This window comes from Pseudorasbora parva, chromosome 3, assembly GCF_024679245.1.
Source record: "Pseudorasbora parva isolate DD20220531a chromosome 3, ASM2467924v1, whole genome shotgun sequence".
Classification (NCBI taxonomy): Eukaryota; Metazoa; Chordata; class Actinopteri; order Cypriniformes; family Gobionidae; genus Pseudorasbora; species Pseudorasbora parva.
Genome location: NC_090174.1, coordinates 25,184,988 through 25,205,523, shown reverse-complemented (window position 1 = coordinate 25,205,523; position 20,536 = coordinate 25,184,988). Strand labels below are relative to the sequence as shown.

The 20,536-nt window shown below is 39.1% G+C and overlaps 1 protein-coding gene across 1 annotated transcript in view; it reads left to right on the top strand.

Moving 5' to 3' along the window:
• The window catches only part of adgrv1 (adhesion G protein-coupled receptor V1), a 195,036-nt gene that overhangs the window by 46,401 nt on the left and 128,099 nt on the right, over positions 1-20,536 (top strand). The window contains exons 18-38 of the mRNA XM_067438222.1: positions 848-974; positions 1,136-1,353; positions 1,987-2,730; positions 5,044-5,417; positions 6,782-6,958; positions 8,210-8,390; positions 8,493-8,686; positions 9,085-9,214; positions 9,439-9,522; positions 10,252-10,391; positions 12,594-13,203; positions 13,291-13,506; positions 13,883-14,098; positions 14,212-14,456; positions 14,532-14,713; positions 14,803-15,611; positions 15,883-16,092; positions 18,646-18,776; positions 18,911-19,010; positions 19,347-19,526; positions 19,616-19,779. Of these exons, the coding sequence (XP_067294323.1) occupies positions 848-974; positions 1,136-1,353; positions 1,987-2,730; positions 5,044-5,417; positions 6,782-6,958; positions 8,210-8,390; positions 8,493-8,686; positions 9,085-9,214; positions 9,439-9,522; positions 10,252-10,391; positions 12,594-13,203; positions 13,291-13,506; positions 13,883-14,098; positions 14,212-14,456; positions 14,532-14,713; positions 14,803-15,611; positions 15,883-16,092; positions 18,646-18,776; positions 18,911-19,010; positions 19,347-19,526; positions 19,616-19,779 (5,432 nt within the window). The remainder of the gene's footprint in view (positions 1-847; positions 975-1,135; positions 1,354-1,986; positions 2,731-5,043; positions 5,418-6,781; positions 6,959-8,209; positions 8,391-8,492; positions 8,687-9,084; positions 9,215-9,438; positions 9,523-10,251; positions 10,392-12,593; positions 13,204-13,290; positions 13,507-13,882; positions 14,099-14,211; positions 14,457-14,531; positions 14,714-14,802; positions 15,612-15,882; positions 16,093-18,645; positions 18,777-18,910; positions 19,011-19,346; positions 19,527-19,615; positions 19,780-20,536) is intronic.

Below are 20,536 nucleotides of genomic sequence, written 5' to 3'. Positions count from 1 at the left end.
AAAACAAACCCACCCAGAGCTTTCTCTCCGGAGGTTTTGGCTCTTGCCCGAGGGACTGCGTTCAGATGCATGCTGGGAGTTATTGTGATTTGAAGCTTAGTTTTGAGTTTAATGTAATGGTGTGGTTAGCTTGTACCAATTACAACAGTGTCTCATGTAGAATGGGACAGTATTTAGCATGACAGTTACAATGTGTGAATGTTAAGCAAATGTGTTGCCACATATTGTAAAGCACAAGCATTTGTTAATGAGAAATTAAAAAACAAAAAACAAATCTTCATTATAAATATGTCTGGATTTATGCTTGATCGAACTTTAATTTAGGTAATTATTTGAATGCTTAATTGTGCTAATTCTGTTATAGAATATATATATAAAAAAGCTTGGTCCCAATGAATAGTGAAATCATTAATTTAGTTTGCTAAACTATTGTTTTAAGGTTTAAGGGTTTTCTTTCACATAAATATGCTTATGCAGCATTCAATTAAATTGATAAAAAATGACAATAAAGACAAAAAAAAGTATGTTACAGAATATTTCTAATTCAAATAAATGCTCAAATACTTTATATTAAGTGATAATAAAAATGCTTTTTAAACAGCAAATCAGCTTATTCAAATGATGTTTGGTGGACCATTTGAAATTGAAGACTAATAGTAATTCAGGTTTGCCATCACAGGAATAATTTACATTTTAATATAAAATAGGCATCAAGATAGATTTAATGACTTGCCCTGTTTATGCTTAAGGTGTAAGAGTTGCCTTTCTGTCTATACATATGAGAATATGACAGTAATACTGTACTTGTATCCTACATTCATCTGTGCATGTATATGGATCTTATCAGGTGATGCAGTGGTTTATGGCCGGGACACTGCTACAGTGGTGATTGAGGCCAATGATGATGCCAATGGAATATTCTCTCTGGATTCCACTCAGAAACCAGTGGAAGAGGGAAGAACCAATAACTTTTAGTGAGTCACCAAATCTCTACACCCTCTAATATACATTTGAACCAGATGTAAAGTTTACAGATTGCTTTTGATTAAAATAAATCAACATTGTCTTTTAGTATTAGAATAGAAGTAATCATGGTCTACTGTCTATGAACTTATGTTTCCATTTGTGTCTCCAGTGTTCTTCGAGAGAGAGGACACTTTGGCAATGTCACAATATACTGGCAGCTGTTTGCCAATGACACCCCCCTTGAACCTCACCAGGAATTTCTGAACACATCTGGTTCTATAGTGTTTCGCACAGGGGAGAAGACAAAACCTATTGTTCTTCAAGCCATCTCCGACAAGCTCCCAGAGTTCAATGAGTTTTATGAGCTCAGACTTATGAACATCTCAGGTAAAGTCAATGTCAGAGGCCAATGGTGTAGTTCATCATTCTTAAAGACCGCATGCAATCTACATGCTAGTCTACAGTCTTTCTCTTCTGGAAAAATGTACCAAAATAATGATGACTCAACCTAAAATACACATATTTTTGTCCAATCAAATGCTTACTAGATTGAGATTGATCCCACCTTAAATCAATTGCTGGTTTTAGTTACATTACAGTCCTGAACTACAGACTCTCAGGAAACAAACTAGCACAATGTGGTTCAAGACATCTAAACGTAACTTATTAATTAATGTAACTAAAACCTATCAGCTATTTCAAAAACTTGGGATGATCCCTTTGAAAAGTCTTGCCCAGTGCATCCACCATGAGGTCTTTAAGTTTTAAGATTAGTGTGTGCTAATCTATTATATCAGTTTCATCCGTGCTGGAAAAAAAAAAAACCTCCAGTATAAACCAGCATGAATTCCATGTTTGTTCAGGGTGGTTTATGCTGATATAGTGCTGGTCTTGCTGGTGGACCAGCATAGTTATGAAGGTATTCTTAACTGAGCTGGTGTGACCAGAAAACCAGCAACCAGCATCCCATGTAAAACAAACCTAATGCTGGTAACCAACATCATAAAATGTTGTCTGTAGGTGGATATCCTGGTGAAGGCGGAAAACTGGCAATGAAAGACCTCAAGGCATCCGTTCTCATTCCCTTCAATGACGACCCATTTGGAGTTTTCGCTATTGCCCCTGAGAGTCTGAAACGTGAGGTAGCAGAGGACGTCTTATCAGTCAATGACATGTTGGACGTCACATCCTTCACCATACTTCGACAGCAAGGCACCTTCGGAGATGTGCGTGTGGCCTGGGAAATCCTATCAGGAGCTTTCCCAAATGGTCTGCCGCCCATGGAAGACCTGATATTGATGGCCTCATTTCCTCAGGCTGTAGAGCTCCGACCACATGCCAGGAGACGCCATGCAGGCACCGATGCATTCTTCTTTTCTGGACTTCCAGGAGTTTATGGGTCCATCAGTGCAGAAACCCATCTGCAGGTTCCAGAGAACCTAGCTAACTTCACTCTGTCAGCCTGGCTGATGCCCAGGCCCAAAACAGATGGGTTCATTGTTTCTAAAGGCAACGGGAATGGAAGTATCTATTATGGAGTTCAGATCCAGACCAATGAGTCCCACGTGAACGTTATGCTTCATTACACAACTATAGGATCTAACAGCACACAGGTGGCACGAGCTACTGCAGCTAAATTTGTAGAGGATAACACATGGGTTCATGTCATTATTGCTGTGGAAGATGGAATTATTGAGTTTTATCTGGATGGAAGCCCAATGCCTGGGGGGATTAAGAGTCTAAAAGGAGAAGCCATTATAAATGGTGAGTAAAATTTACTATTTGGACTGCATATATCATTTGTCCCTAATAATTTTCAAAATACAGCTTTGGAAAAAAATTAAGAGGCCACTTAACATTGAGAAATCAATGTTAAGTGGCCTCTTAATTTTTCCCAGAGCTTTACATTTTAAAGACTTACACTGAAGGAGAAACCTATATTTTATGTTTTATAGACCAAACTTTTTAATTTAGTTAAGTAGATATCTAATTAAATTATGTAACTACACATATGTGATTATATTAAAATAGTTATTATTAATAGTTGTAATATATTAAATAATGTATACATTATAATTGTGTAAAAGAATGGAGAAAGTAAAAAAAAATTGGGATGCTGAAATAAATTCAATGGAAACATCTGCATTACAAATTAGGAAACCATCTCTGACATATTTACTTCATTCAGAGTTTCTTCTAAAGATAAATTCCTCATGCTTGTGTTGGTAAAGCAATGAGATGTGGTTCCTCATCCATTCTTGTGGCCAATATCTAGTAAGAGCCTGTTGTGAGAGAGCTGTGCCATTGTTGAGCGTTTCACAGGAAGATATGCTTGACTGAACTCCGGGCCACTTCTGGACATTAACCGCTCATAAAGGCAGCTGGCATATTCTCTCTAATGGGAAACAAAAGAGCCCCCACTAAGACTTTCTTGACATCTCTTATGCCATTGTCGATCAAGTGAATGTACACATAAACTGCAAGGATATCTGAGATCGTCTCGGATCGTTAGCTTAACCGGTGATTATGGCCTTTGTTCAATGTTCTTGTTTGGGCTCCATGAAGCGTATTTCCTCAATTTGTACAGTTGTGTGCCTTTGAATGTCTCTCTGGTGGTCAGGAGGTTACTGACTGAAGTATAACCAATGAGGATGAACTCTACCCTTTGTATTCCAATGTCACATCATAGAAAGTGTTTCTCTTCACCGCCTGCTTATATATAATGAATTATCTCGGCCCAGTAGGAAGGCTATATTAATGGTGATTGAAAGGGACACCTATATGTTGCTACGATGTATTTATCCAAAGACATTTCACTATGTTTTGTTCGCTGGGTCAGAGACAGTGCTTGCTTGAATACACTGCTTTAAATACAGTGCATTAGCATCACCACATTCCCTTTTTTAATCCTGAAGCATACATTGTGTGCATTTATGATGTAACATGATATTGTTTGGTTCATTTATTCTTATTTGTGATGCTTAGTGCTCATCCTAACTCTTAAGTGTTAACCTTTGGCAGATTACACGTCCCACACTGCCACTAGTAATCAAATGTATTGGTTTGTATTGGTGAAATAAGAGAAGAAAATGTCCCATAGACTTACATTAAAGGAGGAACCTAGGGACCAAGCTTTTTTACTTTGACCTAGCAAAATATGATTTTTGCCTTTTGCAATGAAAAAAGAAAGTCAATTAGACTTACATTAAAGGTGCAATATGTAGGATTTTTGCAGTAAAATATCTAAAAATAGCCCAGTGTTATATATTTTGTTTAGTTGAGTTCTTACAATATCCCAAATGTTTCCAACTATTTGTAAATTATGAGAAAAATGCTTTTTTAACCAAGGAACTGGGACGTCTGAGGGAGTCGCCTGTCAATTGCATTATATCTGCGTTAGCCTTTTTTCCTTGGTTTTATTTTATTTGGCAGAAACGCTTTACTCTTAGCAGTGTGAACAGTGTCACAGCAGCCGCTGTGCGAACGCACAGAGTAGCATCATAACATCATAACATCATTTTAAACATACTTAAATGTATCTAATATGATAAACAGAGTTGTGTTATCTCATACTCATGACCGGAAAAGCGGAAATGGCACCGGGAACTGTGTCCTGTCATAATAAAAGTCCCGTTGATCGTGAGGCGTGTGTTGCGTAACAATCGCTCCAGTGGCCTTGCTCAGCTCCTCAACACTCGGTCCTGCTCTGCTTCATACTACAGTAACATTAATAATCGCATCACCTCTAGTGGAAGGAAAAAATACAAAGTGCAGATTTAAAGTATAAAAAGTCATATTGTAGGAACCAAGCTTTTTTGACTTTGACATGTAAGCAGTTAGAGCAAAGCACTCAGAACACATTAGCTACCATATTAACACCAACCACCTACAGCCATTTAGCATTATAATCTGTAACAAGCACCTCTCACGTTATTTTTGGAAATCCACCCACCTGAAGCAACCTGGGTTAAAAATCTTCTGTGGTTTAAACATACCATAGTGGTTGCAAGCCCAGATCTGTAGCCTCAAAGCCACACCACCCTTCCTAACTCCTGACATTTAACTTCCTCCATACAGATGCTGCCCCTATTAGGATCGGTTCCAACCCAGATGGTGAACAGCGCTTCACTGGTCTTCTACAAGACCTCCGGGTGTACTCCAGCTGGCTCAACCGCTCTGAGATTCACGAGCTACACAACCAACCAGCCAAGACCGACCTCCACAACGTATCAGGGTACCTGACATACAAACAGGAGGAGAAACTGAAGTCGTTTTTAGTCGAAGTACGGGACGATCAAGAAGAGGAGGGTGAGGAGGTTTTCTACCTGCAGCTGGTGGCTGTTCAAGGTGGAGCCCGTCTGCCAATGCCCAGACCTACCGCCATTCTCAGAGTCATGAAGAGTGATAATGCCAATGGACTTTTTGGCTTTACCGGTTCCTGTATACCTGATGTAGGTGCTAAAAAATCTTCATATCATCACCCAGCTAATTTACGAACACAATACAATAAAATTCAATATACATCATTACATTTCAATAGCATTTACAGGTTTAAACTTCCGGTATCTGGAGTTTCTTTAGTGAGTGAGCAGTACCAGCTTTAATTAACAACTGCACGCACGCACGCGCACACACACATGCACATGTTTGTTTTTGTCAAATGTGGGGACATTACATAAGCGTAATTGTTTTTTATACCGTACAAACGTTATTTTCTATCCCCCTAGTTATGGGGATAGAATACCCCTACCCCTAAACCTACCCATCACAGGAAACATTCTGTCTTTTTACTTTCTCAAAAAAAAAAAAAAACATCCTGTATGATTTATAAGCCTTTTGAAAAGTAGGAATATCAGTAGTATCTCTTAATATTTAATTGGTCTTCATATTTCACTCTCTCCTTGTAATACCCATGTCATACCGATGTCATTAAACACATTTGTGTGCTGATATTTCACAAGCACACACACGCACACACACACATACTCGCACACACTTCCCTGAATATTTTATTTTATCCATTCAGTTTTTCTGCTTTAAAAAACAAAGATAAAGCAACATCACTGCTTGGAATAAACACACAATTCCTATGCAAATATCAAAACTCAAAAACGAATGAACACACAATCTAATTATGCAAAACACAGACATCCAACAGTGACATTCAATGAGAAATCTGTAATGGGGCTAAACAGATAGCCTTCTGACCAGCACAATTAAGGTCTAATGAGTTAACATCTAACTGTATTATTTGATTAAGTACCCAAGTTCAATGTACTTCAATGTCAGTGTTTGGTTTACCTCCCCTACGAAAGCACGTAACATGACCCCTAGTTGTGAGACCATGTCTTCATGTTTATTTAATTTATCTTCACGCCTGAATGGATGGCGCGTGCATTCTTCTCTTCAAGGAGATTGGATGCATGGCATCTCCAATGGCTTGTTCGATTAATAAGACAGATGGTCAGTGAATTCCTTCAGAGGAAGACCTCTCAACTAGTGACAGAATTACCATGTGCTTTATCTTATGCGCTCAACAAATAGAAACATAAGCAGAAAGGGGAATGCAAACATTCAGTGTGAAATGTAAATTTGTGAACTGTGTTTAAGGATCACATTACTCAATGTTACACTGAATTATCATTTTATCCTGTCAAAATTCTTGCATCTGTTTCTCAGTCCAAGTTTATAACATTTCAACCTAACAACAACTAATTCAATTCTGAATTGTTAAAACAATTCTGTTAAAAGGTCCTGGATTTCATTTTGTTCTGCTATACTTGGCTTACGATGACCTTTATCCTTTCTTTATCAGATATCTGAGGAGGGCTCTATGATCTCCTGTGTAGTGGAGCGCACACGTGGTGCTCTGGACCACGTCTATGTAAGCTACACCGTCACTCAGGTTGATTCTCCCGCAGACACGTCAAATGCCTCTGACTTTGCCAATGCTACAGGCTCCATCCATTTCCTGCCGGGCCAGCGCTCTGAGGTAAGAGGATTGACCTGTCATGCTGTTATTATTAATGACCACAGCACCACTAATTAACACTGTTATAGTAGTATTACTGATGTGCAAAACCTGTGCTGCATATGTTCAAATGACAATTGGGCATGAAATAAATTTACCACCAGTAACCATGTATTAAAAATCACAAAGAAATATCATCATCATCATCATCATCATCATCATCATCATCATCATCATCATCATCATCATCATCATCATCATCATCATCATCATCATCAAAATAAGAAAATAAAAGCAAAAAGGTTTTATGTTAATCAATGTGGTTTATAGAGGGTATGCGCGCTGCGGTTACGCCCACTGAGTGGCAAAAAACTGAGTGGCAGCATTGGTTTTTCAGCGTGAATGCCACACAAAACAGGACCACATTTACAGATTGACCGTACAAACAGATTTGACAAGAAATCTGAGGTATATTTTTACAGACTGCCGAAAGATACAGAAAAGAGAACCAAAGGAATCTCTGCAATTCGCAGAAACAACTGGACTACAGGCAGCGAAATGTGGATTTGCAGTTATCATTTTGTGTTAATGTGTTGACTTTTGGGGTAAATCATACCCTATAAATTGTCTTGTTATATATTGTATTGACATCTTGTCAGTTATCTTATATACTGCCTAATTTGATGTTTTAATAAACAATATACAACAACTATACAAGTGTTAGGGCTGGACGATATGACTATTTAATATGACTTGGATTTAAACTGAACTGTATTGTACTTATATAAAACGTTCACAGGCAAATTTGCTTTATGTGTTACCCCGGCGTCGAAATCAGGCACAAATAAATGTCAGGAAACTTAATCCTTGCTGCATGTCATTATCCATGGATCACTGGGTCTTTGGTAAGTTGTAAGGATAACTATATGGAGTCCAACCTTTAATTTAAGCAAAAAATCGTTTGTTTTACTCGCGTTTTCGCAGTTTCCCTACTAAGTCCAGCCATGCAGCAGGCTCTTGCCACTCAGTCTGGCTGAGGGGGCGTGTCCTGACGGGAAGGTGACATCACTGCATACCCTCATTAGGAAATTCTGTTGCACCTGCAGCACTCAAGCTTTCCGCAGATCTAAGAATAGATATAATGTTGTTAATATATGGCTCCATCTAGTGGTATTTTTATCCCCTTTTGTTTAGCTGACGGTGTAAATGCATGAACTAATGGCAAAGTCTTACTCATAATTGTCTTCATATCTGATATCTCTTGTCTCAAAGGTTTTGAACCTGCTGGTTCTAAATGATGACCTGCCTGAGGTCGATGAGCACTTCCGGGTTAGGCTGGTGTCAGCTGAATCAGGTGATGGGAAACCGGGTTCCACTCCTACCAGTGGAGCCAGCATTGACCCAAACAATTCCATCAATAATATTACTGTCAAAGCCAGCGATCATCCATATGGTACATTAGTATATTGATTATATAGTTTTTATCATTTTTAGCTATATTCTTTCATTTATACAGCCACATGTTTAAAATGACTACATATTATTATAATTCCAGGCCTGCTGCAGTTTCAAACCACCCCAGTGCCCGTGGGCATGATCAGACCCATACTGGAGGAGGCACATGTGACTGTACAAGAGGAGGCTGGTGTGGTCAGTCTGCTGGTGGCCAGAGCACAAGGGCTGCTGGGAAGGGTGATGGTGGGGTATCGTACGTCTCCATTCACAGCCGCTGGTTCAGAGGACTATGAGGTATCAACAGCTGTTAAACATTAAACATTTTCATTTTTAGTCAAAAGTGACAATAAAGACATTTATATTTTAAAAATCTGTTCCAAATAAAATATAAAAATAAATGAATTTTCTATTAATCAGAAAACAGTTATTTTAAATGCCAATGCCACTTTACAATAGTAATGTTTTTACTGTATTTTTGATCAAATAAATGCAGCCGTGGTGAGATTAAAAGACTTCTTAAAGACAATAAAGAATTTTGCCAACCCCAAACTTTTGAACAATATTGTGTACATTTTCAGTCTTTTCTTTCTTAAGCAGTCCAACAAAAAGAGAGTCATTTTCCTGTACCAATAATGTCTATTGAAATTCCATTGTATATTAAAATGGCACAATTCCTTTCCATCTTCTGACAGGACACAGAGGGATTTCTAGACTTTTTGCCTGGCGAGAGATTTAAGTACATCAATGTGACTATTATAGACAACTTGGTGCCAGAGTTGGACAAAGTCTTCAGAGTGGAGCTCTTTAATCCAAATGGAGGAGGTAAGTTAAAAACTTGTTTTTTCAGATTGATTCTGTGTCCTTTCTTTTACCTTCATGATTTTTCTTCACTTTCTCTGCATGCATGTCTCATGCGGGCTCCATTCATGCTTTTTGAGCGTGCTTATGGAACATCTGTATGATTTCAATATGTCCTATGTGTGATTTCCTGTTATCTCTGGTATGAATCCTGTGTGCTCCTGTCTGGCTCCTGTGTGCTTTTGTAGTGGACCCAATTTTTACAAGTGAAGGCAGTGGAAGTGGCGAAAGTGACACTGACCTCTTTCTTCCATCCTTTATCTATCATTATGGTAAGATTCTTAAGCCTGCACACATTTTTGTGTTTCAGTGTTTACTCTTCCCTCATTACCATTATTCACTGTGATACCAGACTGGATCCTGTGAGAAAATCAGAAATATCAGCTTGACTTTAAATCTAAAGTGCCTCTTAATATTGTCAAAGTTCCCTTCAGGTCGAGCAAAAGAGGTTTTTATTTGTTTTTATTGTTTCCTAACTACTTGAATAGCTCTTGCTTTGGCATTTCAGAGGCACTCCATGCCCCATTATCTATCATTTGTGCCTTGGCAGAGCTTTTCAACCTAACTTCTTTTAACCTATGCTAATTCACTGCTTACTGTGCTTTTTGTTTTGTTTTTCTTTCTTTTGTTGATTTATTGTGTAATTGAGGTCACCCCTTACACAAGGTTTATTTTGTAAGTCCTAGATTAAAAGTTGTAAAGTTTAAGAGCTACCCATAACAGTCAAACCCCCAAGACTCTGGATTGTTGACCCTGATTTCTGCCAAGCTGTTTACATAGTGCTAAGGCCTGTGAGCAATACCAGTAGAGACGTGGGAAAAGCAAATAGCCTTCATGTTTAAGGAAGGCCAGTATATATTATGTTTTTAAAATGTCAAGGTTCACCTCAGTCACACATCTTGGAGCCCTTCTTTAGAATGTGTCTAAGAGTAGTAATATAATAGTTTTTTTTCTCATTTCTCATGACTTCTATAATGGTAATATTCCTTTTTGCTCTGAAGCTAACCTAGGTGCTGCTGCTCGTATCATCGTGACCATCGCTGCCTCTGATGAGGCTCATGGCATCTTCCAGTTTAGTGCCGATTCTCTGACCGTGAACGGTACAGAGCCGGAGGAGGGCAGGAGTACTGTAGTGCTACAGGTTTGTCTTAGTTTTTGCTCTTTATATTTAATCCTTAAAAGCATGGCTATTTCATTAATCATTCTTATATATTCGGGTCTTTACTGACCCGGATCTATGTCTAACACGGATGGATCTCTACCTGTTGCAATAATATAAAACTCTCCTGAAATTAGTGTAACAATTACAGAAGAATACATTATATAAAATATATTGTGTCACCTTTTGGAGCATGGAAGAGTTCAGTTTGAGTTTTATACCATCATCACTGTCCTCGTCACAGCTCATTTCCCAGTACATTCAGCATCTGGCTCATATTCGTGATCTCAAACATATTCTCAAAACTATGATTCTAAACATCTTCAAAATCAATATTTTGATCGCTGACAGCTTCTTCACCAGATCCCCCATCAAGTTACAGATGCACTAATATTTGATTGCATACATTCTCTATAGCAGTTGCAGCACTTTCAGAGGTTGTCTAAAACCCTTCACCTTCCCCAGCTCCACCTGTATAGATTTGCTATGGGATAATTGATATATACAATTTGTGAAGCAGCAGCATGTCTTACATGCTTACAGCACCATGTCATGTATGTATTGACTGTAGCAAGTTACTGTACTTTCGTCGAGCACTTCTGTGGATGTAACGAGGCTGTCGTAGGAGTCCAAGTTCTTGAATGACTGATAAACATGATGGAGCATTGTTGTTGTTATATTTCATCAGCTGAGTGTCCAAGTAGATCATTATGCCTGCCACACGAACTTCACGTATGTCTTTAACCACCAACCACAGAGGCAATATGCAGAATAAAAGAAGAACTCGGCACCAAACAGTCATCCGTGACATTACTAGCGTGATCGAGACCACTGGTGATGTAGACAGCTGTAGAAAAAGCCGTTGACCGGTTGACGGCTGAGTGAAGTCAACTGAGATGGTAAAGTCTATGCAACAGTCCCAATTATATCTCTGACTTATTAGACTGGTCACAGTCATTCAAATAAAAAATTAATCTAAATTTAACATTATAGTTTGTTAGAGCTTGATTCGGGTGGGGAAGCGGCGTACAGATAAGGCCATTGACCTCTCCCCCTCGTTGCTCGGCAACATCAATGTCACAACAAATATGTGATGCAATAAACATATAGACATGATATAAACAAGAGTAAAAAACAAAACAAAAAACAAAGAAGTGCATTACCGTTCAAAAATGTTGGGTGTATATTATGCTCACCAATGCTGCATTTATTTGATAAAAAATATAGTAATAGCCGTAATATTGCTAAATACAATTACAATTTAAAATTGCTGGTGGGAACAGCAATTATTTGAAATTGCAATATAAATCGTTTTTAGAGTAGTTAAGGGTTTGTTCACCCAATAATGAAAATTATTTCATTAATTACTCACCCTCCTGTCGTTGGACACCCGTAACACCTTTGTTCATTTTCGGAACACAAATGAAGATATTTTTGTTGAAAGCTGATGGCTGAGAAAGGCTTTAGAAAGGCCTCCATTGGCATTTAGTACATTTCCACTGACCCACTCACAAGACACTAAAGACGACGTCACAAAGTCCATCTCAGTACAGTGGCTGTACAATGATTTTAAAATGCGACAAGAATAGTTTTTGTGCAAAAAAAAAAAAAAAAAAAAAAAAATCTAAATAATGACTTTATCCGCGAAGTTATTGTCTTCCGTGTAGGTCTCTGACATGAACTCACCTGGAACTAATGCGAGTTCACCTGGAACTCACGCTTGATTCACTCCTGCTCTGCTGAGTTCACGTCAAAAACTTGGTGGATAAAGTCATTATTTTGATTTTTGTGCGCACAATAACTGTATAAAAATATTTTTGTGGCATTGTAAAATTATTGTACAGCCACTGTAGTGAGATGGACTTTGTAACAACGTCTTTAGTGCCTTCAATGGTTCTTGTGAGCTGGTCAGTGGAAATGTACTGAATGCCAATGGAGGTCTTTTTGAAGCCTTTCTCAGCCAACAGCTTTCAACAAAAATATCTTCATTTGTGTTCCGAAGATGAACAAAGGTCTTACAGGTGTCCAACATGAGGGTGAGTAATTAATGAAATAATTTTCATTTTTGGGTGAACTAACCCTTTAAAAAACATGAGATCCATTTGAAACCAACATCAAAAAACAAGTAGTACCGATGAGAGAAATGTATATGTTTAACATGAGTACATTTCCTGTTTTTCATAGGTGATTCGTACCTTTGGTGCTCTGTCCAATGTGACCTTGTACTGGGAGGCAGATGCTAATTCAGAGGGAGAACTTGTTTATAGATCTGGCAACGTGACCTTTGAGGTTGGCCAGACTGTTAGAAGCATCTTCCTACTGATTTCCCAAGATGACATTCCAGAACTCGACAAAAGCTTCAGAGTCCGCCTTACTAATGTTTCTCATGGTCGACTTGGGAAGGAAACTACTGCCACGCTGACTGTATTGGCCAGTGACGACCCTTATGGACTCTTTGTATTCTCTGAGAGCACCAAGGTAGTCCGTGCAGCAGAAGCAAATGCTGTCATCACCCTGACCATTCAGAGGAGAAAGGGGTTAATGGGAAGAGTACGAGTAACATACCGAACATTGAGGGACACTGATGCAGCTCCGTATAGCACACCAGGAGTGGGTCGGGCCAGTGCAGGGAGTGACTTTGTGGCTGTTGTGGAGTCGGTGATATTCTCAGTTAATCAAAGTGAAGTAAATGTGACCCTGAGGATACTTGATGACGAAGAACCAGAGAGGGCAGAGTCTGTGTTTTTGGAGCTTGTCAATGTCACTTTGGTTGAAGGGCTGCAACTTAGACCAGGTAAAAGTCATTAGGAAGATGTCTTGAATTATTATACAGTATAAGAAAATTCAGGATGTGTACTAAGAATAACTGTTGGTTTTCCAGTTGCACTTTCCCCTCGACTTGGCCCACGGAACACCACAGTTGCTCAGGTCATTATAGAGCCCAGCGATGATGCATTTGGGGTGCTACAACTGTCTGCCTCAGCAGTGAGCGTGCCCGAGTTCTACACTGGACCGATTATCAATGTAACACGTGTTGGAGGGATTTTTGCTGATGTGTCTGTCAAGTTCAGAGCAGTGCCAATGACAGCTAGAGTGGGTGAGTTTTTGATTAGGATCCTCCTATTTTACTATTTTAATTTTTTAGTAATAAAATAGCTTTGCAGGTGCTTTAACAGCCTTAAAGGGATAGTTCGCCCAAAAATGAAAATTAGATGTTTATCTGCTTAGCCCCAGGCCATCCAAGATGTTGTTCTTCAGTAGAACACAAATTACGATTTTTAACTCCAATTGTTGTTAGTATAATGCATGTCAATAGGGTCTACATTTTTTTTTCCACATCTAATAATAACACTGTATTATCAAGTAAATCCAGAATTTAATCATTTTAAATGTAATGCAATGTTTTATGGAATTAATGGAATATTTATTTCAAAATTAAAGTAATATCATATATTTCTGATTGTGATATACAGGTGAGGACTACAGTGTGGCCTCGTCTGATGTGGTTTTGTTGGAGGGAGAGAGTAGTAAGCCTGTCCCTATCATCATCATCAATGATGTGGTGCCTGAGCTGGAAGAAACCTTCCGAATTGAGCTTCTCAACCAGACCACCGGAGGAGCTCTCTTGGGGGACCTCACACAGGCCATCATTACCATCCTACCCTCAGATGATCCATATGGATCTTTTGGTTAGTTTCTTATGAATAGAATGCTTATCAAATGCAACCTATGTTAAATGTTCTACATATCGCTGATGTGGTGGCACATAATTGAAGAGACGTAATTTATTTTTTATTGCCAGTTTTTCAGGCCGCACCCATCACAGTTGAGGAGCCAGAAGTAAATGCATTTGAGATATCTCTACCAATAGTGAGGAACGCTGGAACTATGGGCAATGTCGTTGTCCAGTGGAGAGCCACAGTCAATGGGAGACCTGCCACAGGTGATCTCCGACCTCTGTCTGGTGAGGTCAGATTTGATCCTGGAGAAACATTAAAGACACTGAAAGTGGAAGTTTTGGCTGATGATGTACCTGAAATTGAAGAGGTAAGTCTTGTTTTTTTAAGCTTCAAAAGGTTTCATGAAAACCTTTTATTACTTAAATGTATCTATTTAATTTAGGTTATAAAGGTTCAGCTTGTAAGTGCCACCAATGGTGGCAACATTGGGCCTGAGAATGAGGTTGATATCATTGTTCCTGCCAATGACAACCCTCACGGAACTGTGTACTTTGAGCAAGCAGTATACCGCGTCCAGGAGCCACTGGAAGGGTACTCTGTTGCTAATGTTACAGTTCGAAGAAGGTAATGTGCCTTTGCATTCCATGTTTTTAAGCTAATTTTGTTTTGGACAGTACATTTATGTTGTTTTTTTGTGTGTGTTTCCACTGCAGCGGTGGTCATTTTGGCATGCTGGAGATCATTTATAGCACCTCTGAGATTGATATTGTAAGCAATGCTCAAAGGGAAGGCAGAGATTTCATGGTTTACTATGATTCTCCATTGGCTGGAGCACCATCTAATGCCCTCCGCAGACCCATCAACATCACCACAAACACAAAAGTTGTGAATTTCTGTGCAGCGTTCTGCCTCAGAGAGAGAGCTTGCCAAGCTTTCAGCTACATCAGCACTCCCAGAGAGAGTTGCTTCTGGGTAACATCTGGGGCTAGACAATTGAGTTCTTCCCCACAAACCTTCACTTATTTAAAAAACACCACAGCGGCCGCCTCGCTGTTTAGCTCACAGGCTGTTGCTGGGAGCGACTACATAACTATGACGGCTCAGACCGCAACCATGCTGGACAGATCGGGAGTCACTAACCTCACTGTACCCATCTTGACTGACTCTTTGCCAGAGGTGGATGAGAGTTTCCTGATTCAAATACTGAAGGTTAGCTTGGTCAACATGACTGTAACTGCCAAGAACTTGCCAATGATCCAGAAACCGGACATAGCTTTGGTGACTATAGGGATGAATGGAGATGCGTTTGGAATATTTCTGCTCTACAGCATAAACCCCAATGCCACTCAAGATGGGCTGTATCTGGAAGTGAGGGAGGAACCCAAAACTACAGTGCTTCTGGTCATTGAGAGGAGAGGAGGCAGTATGGGACAGGTTACAGTGGAGTGGAAATATGTTGGCGGCAGTGCCACACCCAACGCTGACTTCAATGGGACGGGGGAGACCCTCATCTTTGCTGAGGGTAAGTATTGTCTATGTGTTTTTGATGTATGGACTAGCAATAACACTAGCCACAACGAGTCAAAAGAGTTGCTTTTGCAATGTGCTTTTAATGTTTGGCCACATATATTTTTTTAACTTTGTTTCACAGTGGTCATACTTTACCTTGGCAGAAATAATCAAATAAATGAATAAAATATAAATAAATAAAATTGTGAAAAGTCTAACTGAAGTCCATTTCTCATTTCAACACTATTGCAGTAGATCAATTACTTCCTGTACATTCCTTTAAGGTGATGTAAAGAAAACCCTGGAGTTTGTCATCACGGATGACACGGAACCTGAAGACAATGAGACTTTACAGATTGGGCTAGTGAGTACTGAGGGTGGTAGCCGTATCCTTCCCAGTTCGGACACCATCACCATCCTCATCCTGGCCAATGACAATGCGGCAGGGGTTGTGGGTTTCCACACAGGCTCACGATCGGTCATCGTGAGAGAGGGTCAGTGTTTTCTTTAACTTCCAATATTTAAGACCAAAAATTTTAACTATAACCAGCCACTGTGGCTAGTGGTTTTCTAAAGTTACTAGCCACTCAGTATTTTCACAGAACAAAATTTTGACATTGATACCATGGGGAAAAACTGCCATATATCTATTTTTAGTTTTATCTCATAATTTGGCACCAAGTATATTAGGCTGCTGTCACTTTAAGACCAGACACACGGATCTATTATACTGGTACACATGTGTTTTCTTTCTCAAGTTTACTGTTTACTTTCACTTATTGACTGTGTTTACGTAAATACTCTACAAGACTGACTGGGGGGAAATACATTTAACCCACCAAAGTGGCTAGTAGGATTGACTGCGTTACACACCACTGCTAAAATCCACCTATATTTGTCAGGTTGGCGGGCGTTAATGTTGCTTAATATTACTATGTTAGCATCCACACCAAAGAAGAATATCATTCTGTTTATTATATGACGATGCTGCAACTTTGTTACTCAAGTTCTTTAAAGGTGGGGTAAGTGTTTTTTTTTAAAAATGTTTATAAAATGGACTCGGGCTGAGTGCAATAACAAACTTATAGCCAATCCGAAGGTAAGGGGCATGTCTAATAATGATGGTGAGAAGAGCACGCTCAGTGCACATCATTATTAAAAACATGACAGACACACATGACAGACATTAGCCGAAAACTAATATATGCCGGCTTTTGCTTGAATATGCTTGTGTGTCATGTTTGGTTGTTTGTCCATTTGCGATCGTATTATTGCTCACTTCAGCGATGATAAAGACCCGCTCATTTCCACACCGTATGGAGCATCTAAATCTCCTCACTGTCTGTTCCAAGCGTCAGCTCACAAAATATGTCCGACAAGTAAGATGCTATACTCCTAATATATGTTTGTTTCCTCTTTTCATGATCTGTGTAACCTTTATTCGGTCATAATTGTAATATGTTGTTATAGCTGGACTGTTGTGCTGTGCTTGTGTACTATCGAGTTGTTCATGAGAATGGTTTGTGTTTTTATGATCGCTGTAACTCTAATCTTGTTATAATTGTAATATGTTGTTAGCTGGACTGTCGTGCTCGTGCATTGAGTTGTTCCTAAGAACGGTTTGTGTTTTTGTGATGGAAGGGGTGACTTTTTCATTGAATATTCGACCTGGTTTAGTAACACACAGATTCTGCCATAGTCGTTGCCTGGGTTACGTATGTGTGGGGCGGAGCTATCAAAATAGGTGCAATATCCTTTTGGGGGTAGGGGCATGTTTGTTTTGGTGATTTGAAATAACAACAACGGTTACCAGAAAGCACTTACCCCACCTTTAAAGTCAGGTGGATTCTGATTGGCTCAAAATATTTTCAAATTTTGTATTGTTCATCAGCTGGAAAGAATCATTTTGAAATAGTTTCCAATTATATCATTACAGCTGTAGTGTGGAATTTGCTGTTTCCCATATAATTAGAATGATTATTAAAACATATTATAGCTTTACAGTTATTATTATTGGTGTGAAACGCACTTTAATCTTGTTGGGTGGGTTTAAAGGTCCTGTTCTTCGCGATTCCATCTTTCAAACTTTAGTTAGTGTGAAATGTTGCTGTGAGAGCATAAATAATACCTGTAAAAGTATAAAGCTCAAAGTTCAATGCCAAGCGAGATATTTTATTTAACAGAAGTTCCCTTTCAAAGCCTACAGCGAACGGCCGGTTTGGACTTCACCCCTGCACTTCCTTCAGGAATGATGTCACCAGAACCGTTTGTTGACTAACCCTCCGCCCACAAGTACATGCAAAATAGGGGGCGTGGTCTTGTTGCTCTCCCACGTGGAGAAGAGCGCGCATTCATCTCTTGCATCTCCCCATTATGGTAAGAGGCGGGACCTTTCCGGGCAAAGTGCGCTAAGCTGCTGTCGAATTACAACACAGGAAGTGCTGGCCCAATCAGAATTCGTTATGTGTTTCTGAAGGAGGGACTTCATAGAACAAGGAAATCTTCTGGACGTTTTTAGGACAGAGGAAACAGCGCTGTATAGATAAGTAAATTGTGTGAAAAATACTGTGTTTTTTTACACGCGAAACATGAACTCATTTTATATTGCACACTGTAAACACAATCAAAGCTTCGAAAACACGCAAAGAACGGGACCTTTAAGAGTGCCACAGTTTATTTAACTTCTATTAGGTATGTGTGGAGGCATTTGAAACATGTTGTAAATGTATAATTAGGCATCAGTTTGTGCGCCATAGTAACTAGTAATATAGTACTAAGATGGGATAAGTGAAGAGGGATCTGCAACAGCTGCTACATTGGGGGAGATTCTTTGTGTCATCATGCATGCATGACAGGACAGGGCACGTGAATTATATCCCTGTAGTTGTCTTTGCAACTAGAGTACTAGTTAATCTAGTCGGCAAAGAAAAAAAAAACTCCTATAGAAATAACATCTCATGCTGAAAATATCAGTTAAGGGTTGAAAAGCATGCAGCATCTTATTACATGGTTAATAGCTAAGATTATATGTTCATTATATTCAACAGGTGAGAGTTTGTCTCTGCTGGTGGAGAGATCAGCTCCTGCTATTGGAAATGTCACAGTGGAATGGAGAATCGAAGGCCCTCGAGTCTCAATGACTTTCGCAGACACCTCAGGAACTCTCTTTTTCTCTGAGGTAATGTAGAAAAACATGCTTTTTGACCAGATCGTTTGATTTTTTTTTTTTTAAACCACCAAGCCCGTGTATTGATTTAGTATTGAAATCAAAGGACAATGAGGATTAATGTGCTGCCTCGTTTTCTGTTCCAGGGAATGTTGAATAATACTTTAGAGTTAAAGGTACTTGAGGATACCTCACCAGAAGAAAGAGAGGAGTACAGAGTTATCCTATCAAATATACAAACCAAAGGTATTTTTTTTAGAAACACACACAGGATTGTTACCATGTTTAGCTAGGCCCCTAACATTCACTGTTAGCATTTATACATGTAACAATTTTCATATTATTTCACTTGTTTTAGGCTGTTTACATATTTGAATAGAAAACAAGTCAGAGATTGGGGGGTATTCATTTTTTTTTTTTTTACTGCATTAGTATTAGCTGTTGTCTTGTTATCATGTCTTATTTCACTTAAAATATTATGGACGCTTTATTTTGTGCTTATTCTATAGACAACCTATACTTTATTTTATTTTATTTTTTAATGAATAATAATTCAAAATGAATAATAATTCATTTTCTCAGGGGTGACAAAAACTGGCGTGGCAGCTCTTAGCGCTCAGGGTCGTGAAGCAGTGGTGAGCGTGGAAGCTAGTGACGAGCCGTTCGGTTTGCTCAGCATCGCCCCCTCATCCTCAAACATTACCACAGATGAGAAAGACACCACCATCCGGATTTACATAAACAGAGAGTTTGGTGCATCAGGTTAGTTATGCTAGAAAAATCGCTCGAAAAAACAAACCTTGTTGTCCGGAAGTATGAGGATGTAAATACTTTGCTACTTTCCCCCACAGGTGCTGTAAATATAAGCTACGAGACCGTGCGGGGCTCTTTGCAGGACCTCCGACAGACTGGTGGAGCTCTAGCCCAACCAGGCCAGGACTTCAGACACGTCTCCAGCTTTGTGATCATGCAGGATGGACAGACATCTGTGTCCATCCCCATCACCATCATAGATGTATGATGCTGCTGATTTAACATTAGCGCCTTTCACACATACAGTTTTACTGGTAAATTATTGTTTACAAACATGTGTTTACATGACCATTAAGTACCAGTAAACCAGTTCTGGCAGTTTCCCGGTATTACACGTTGTAACATTACCGTTATGATTCTATGTGTGAACAAATCAAATCAACACTAAATAAAATGACCTCATGAGCAAGTACAAGTTCAGAATGTGCTGATGTAAAAACGTTTGCTTTGGGCCAGTAATAAAGCTCTTTCGGTGCTGTTTACCGTAAGCTCCACTGCTTTTAATTGTTTTTTAATTGTAAACGTGTACTAGACAGACTTCTGACTGTTGTATGGCATTGAGGTCCTACCTTATTTTCCATTCATCAGTTCTGCGGCTCTGTAGTTATAATTGCACAATATAGTAACTGCAATACTACAGTAACTATTATGCATCTCATATTGTTAATGTTCTCTCTGAACATCCCCTTACACCCGTCACTCAGAAGTACAAAAAATTTCATCAAATTGGACCGGTAAAAATAACGGTATTTTGGTATTGATGTCAAGTCTAGTCAAGTCACCTTTATAGAATACAGATTGTTTCAAACAGCTTTACAGTGATAAGCAGTAAAATAACAGAACAATTGATTCAAACTGAATTTAATTCTGCTGTAAAGCAGCTCTAACAGACAATAGTGTCATTTTTCAGCTGTAGTCAGCTCAGTGTTGCTTCAGTTTGTTTCAAACACTCTGTAAAG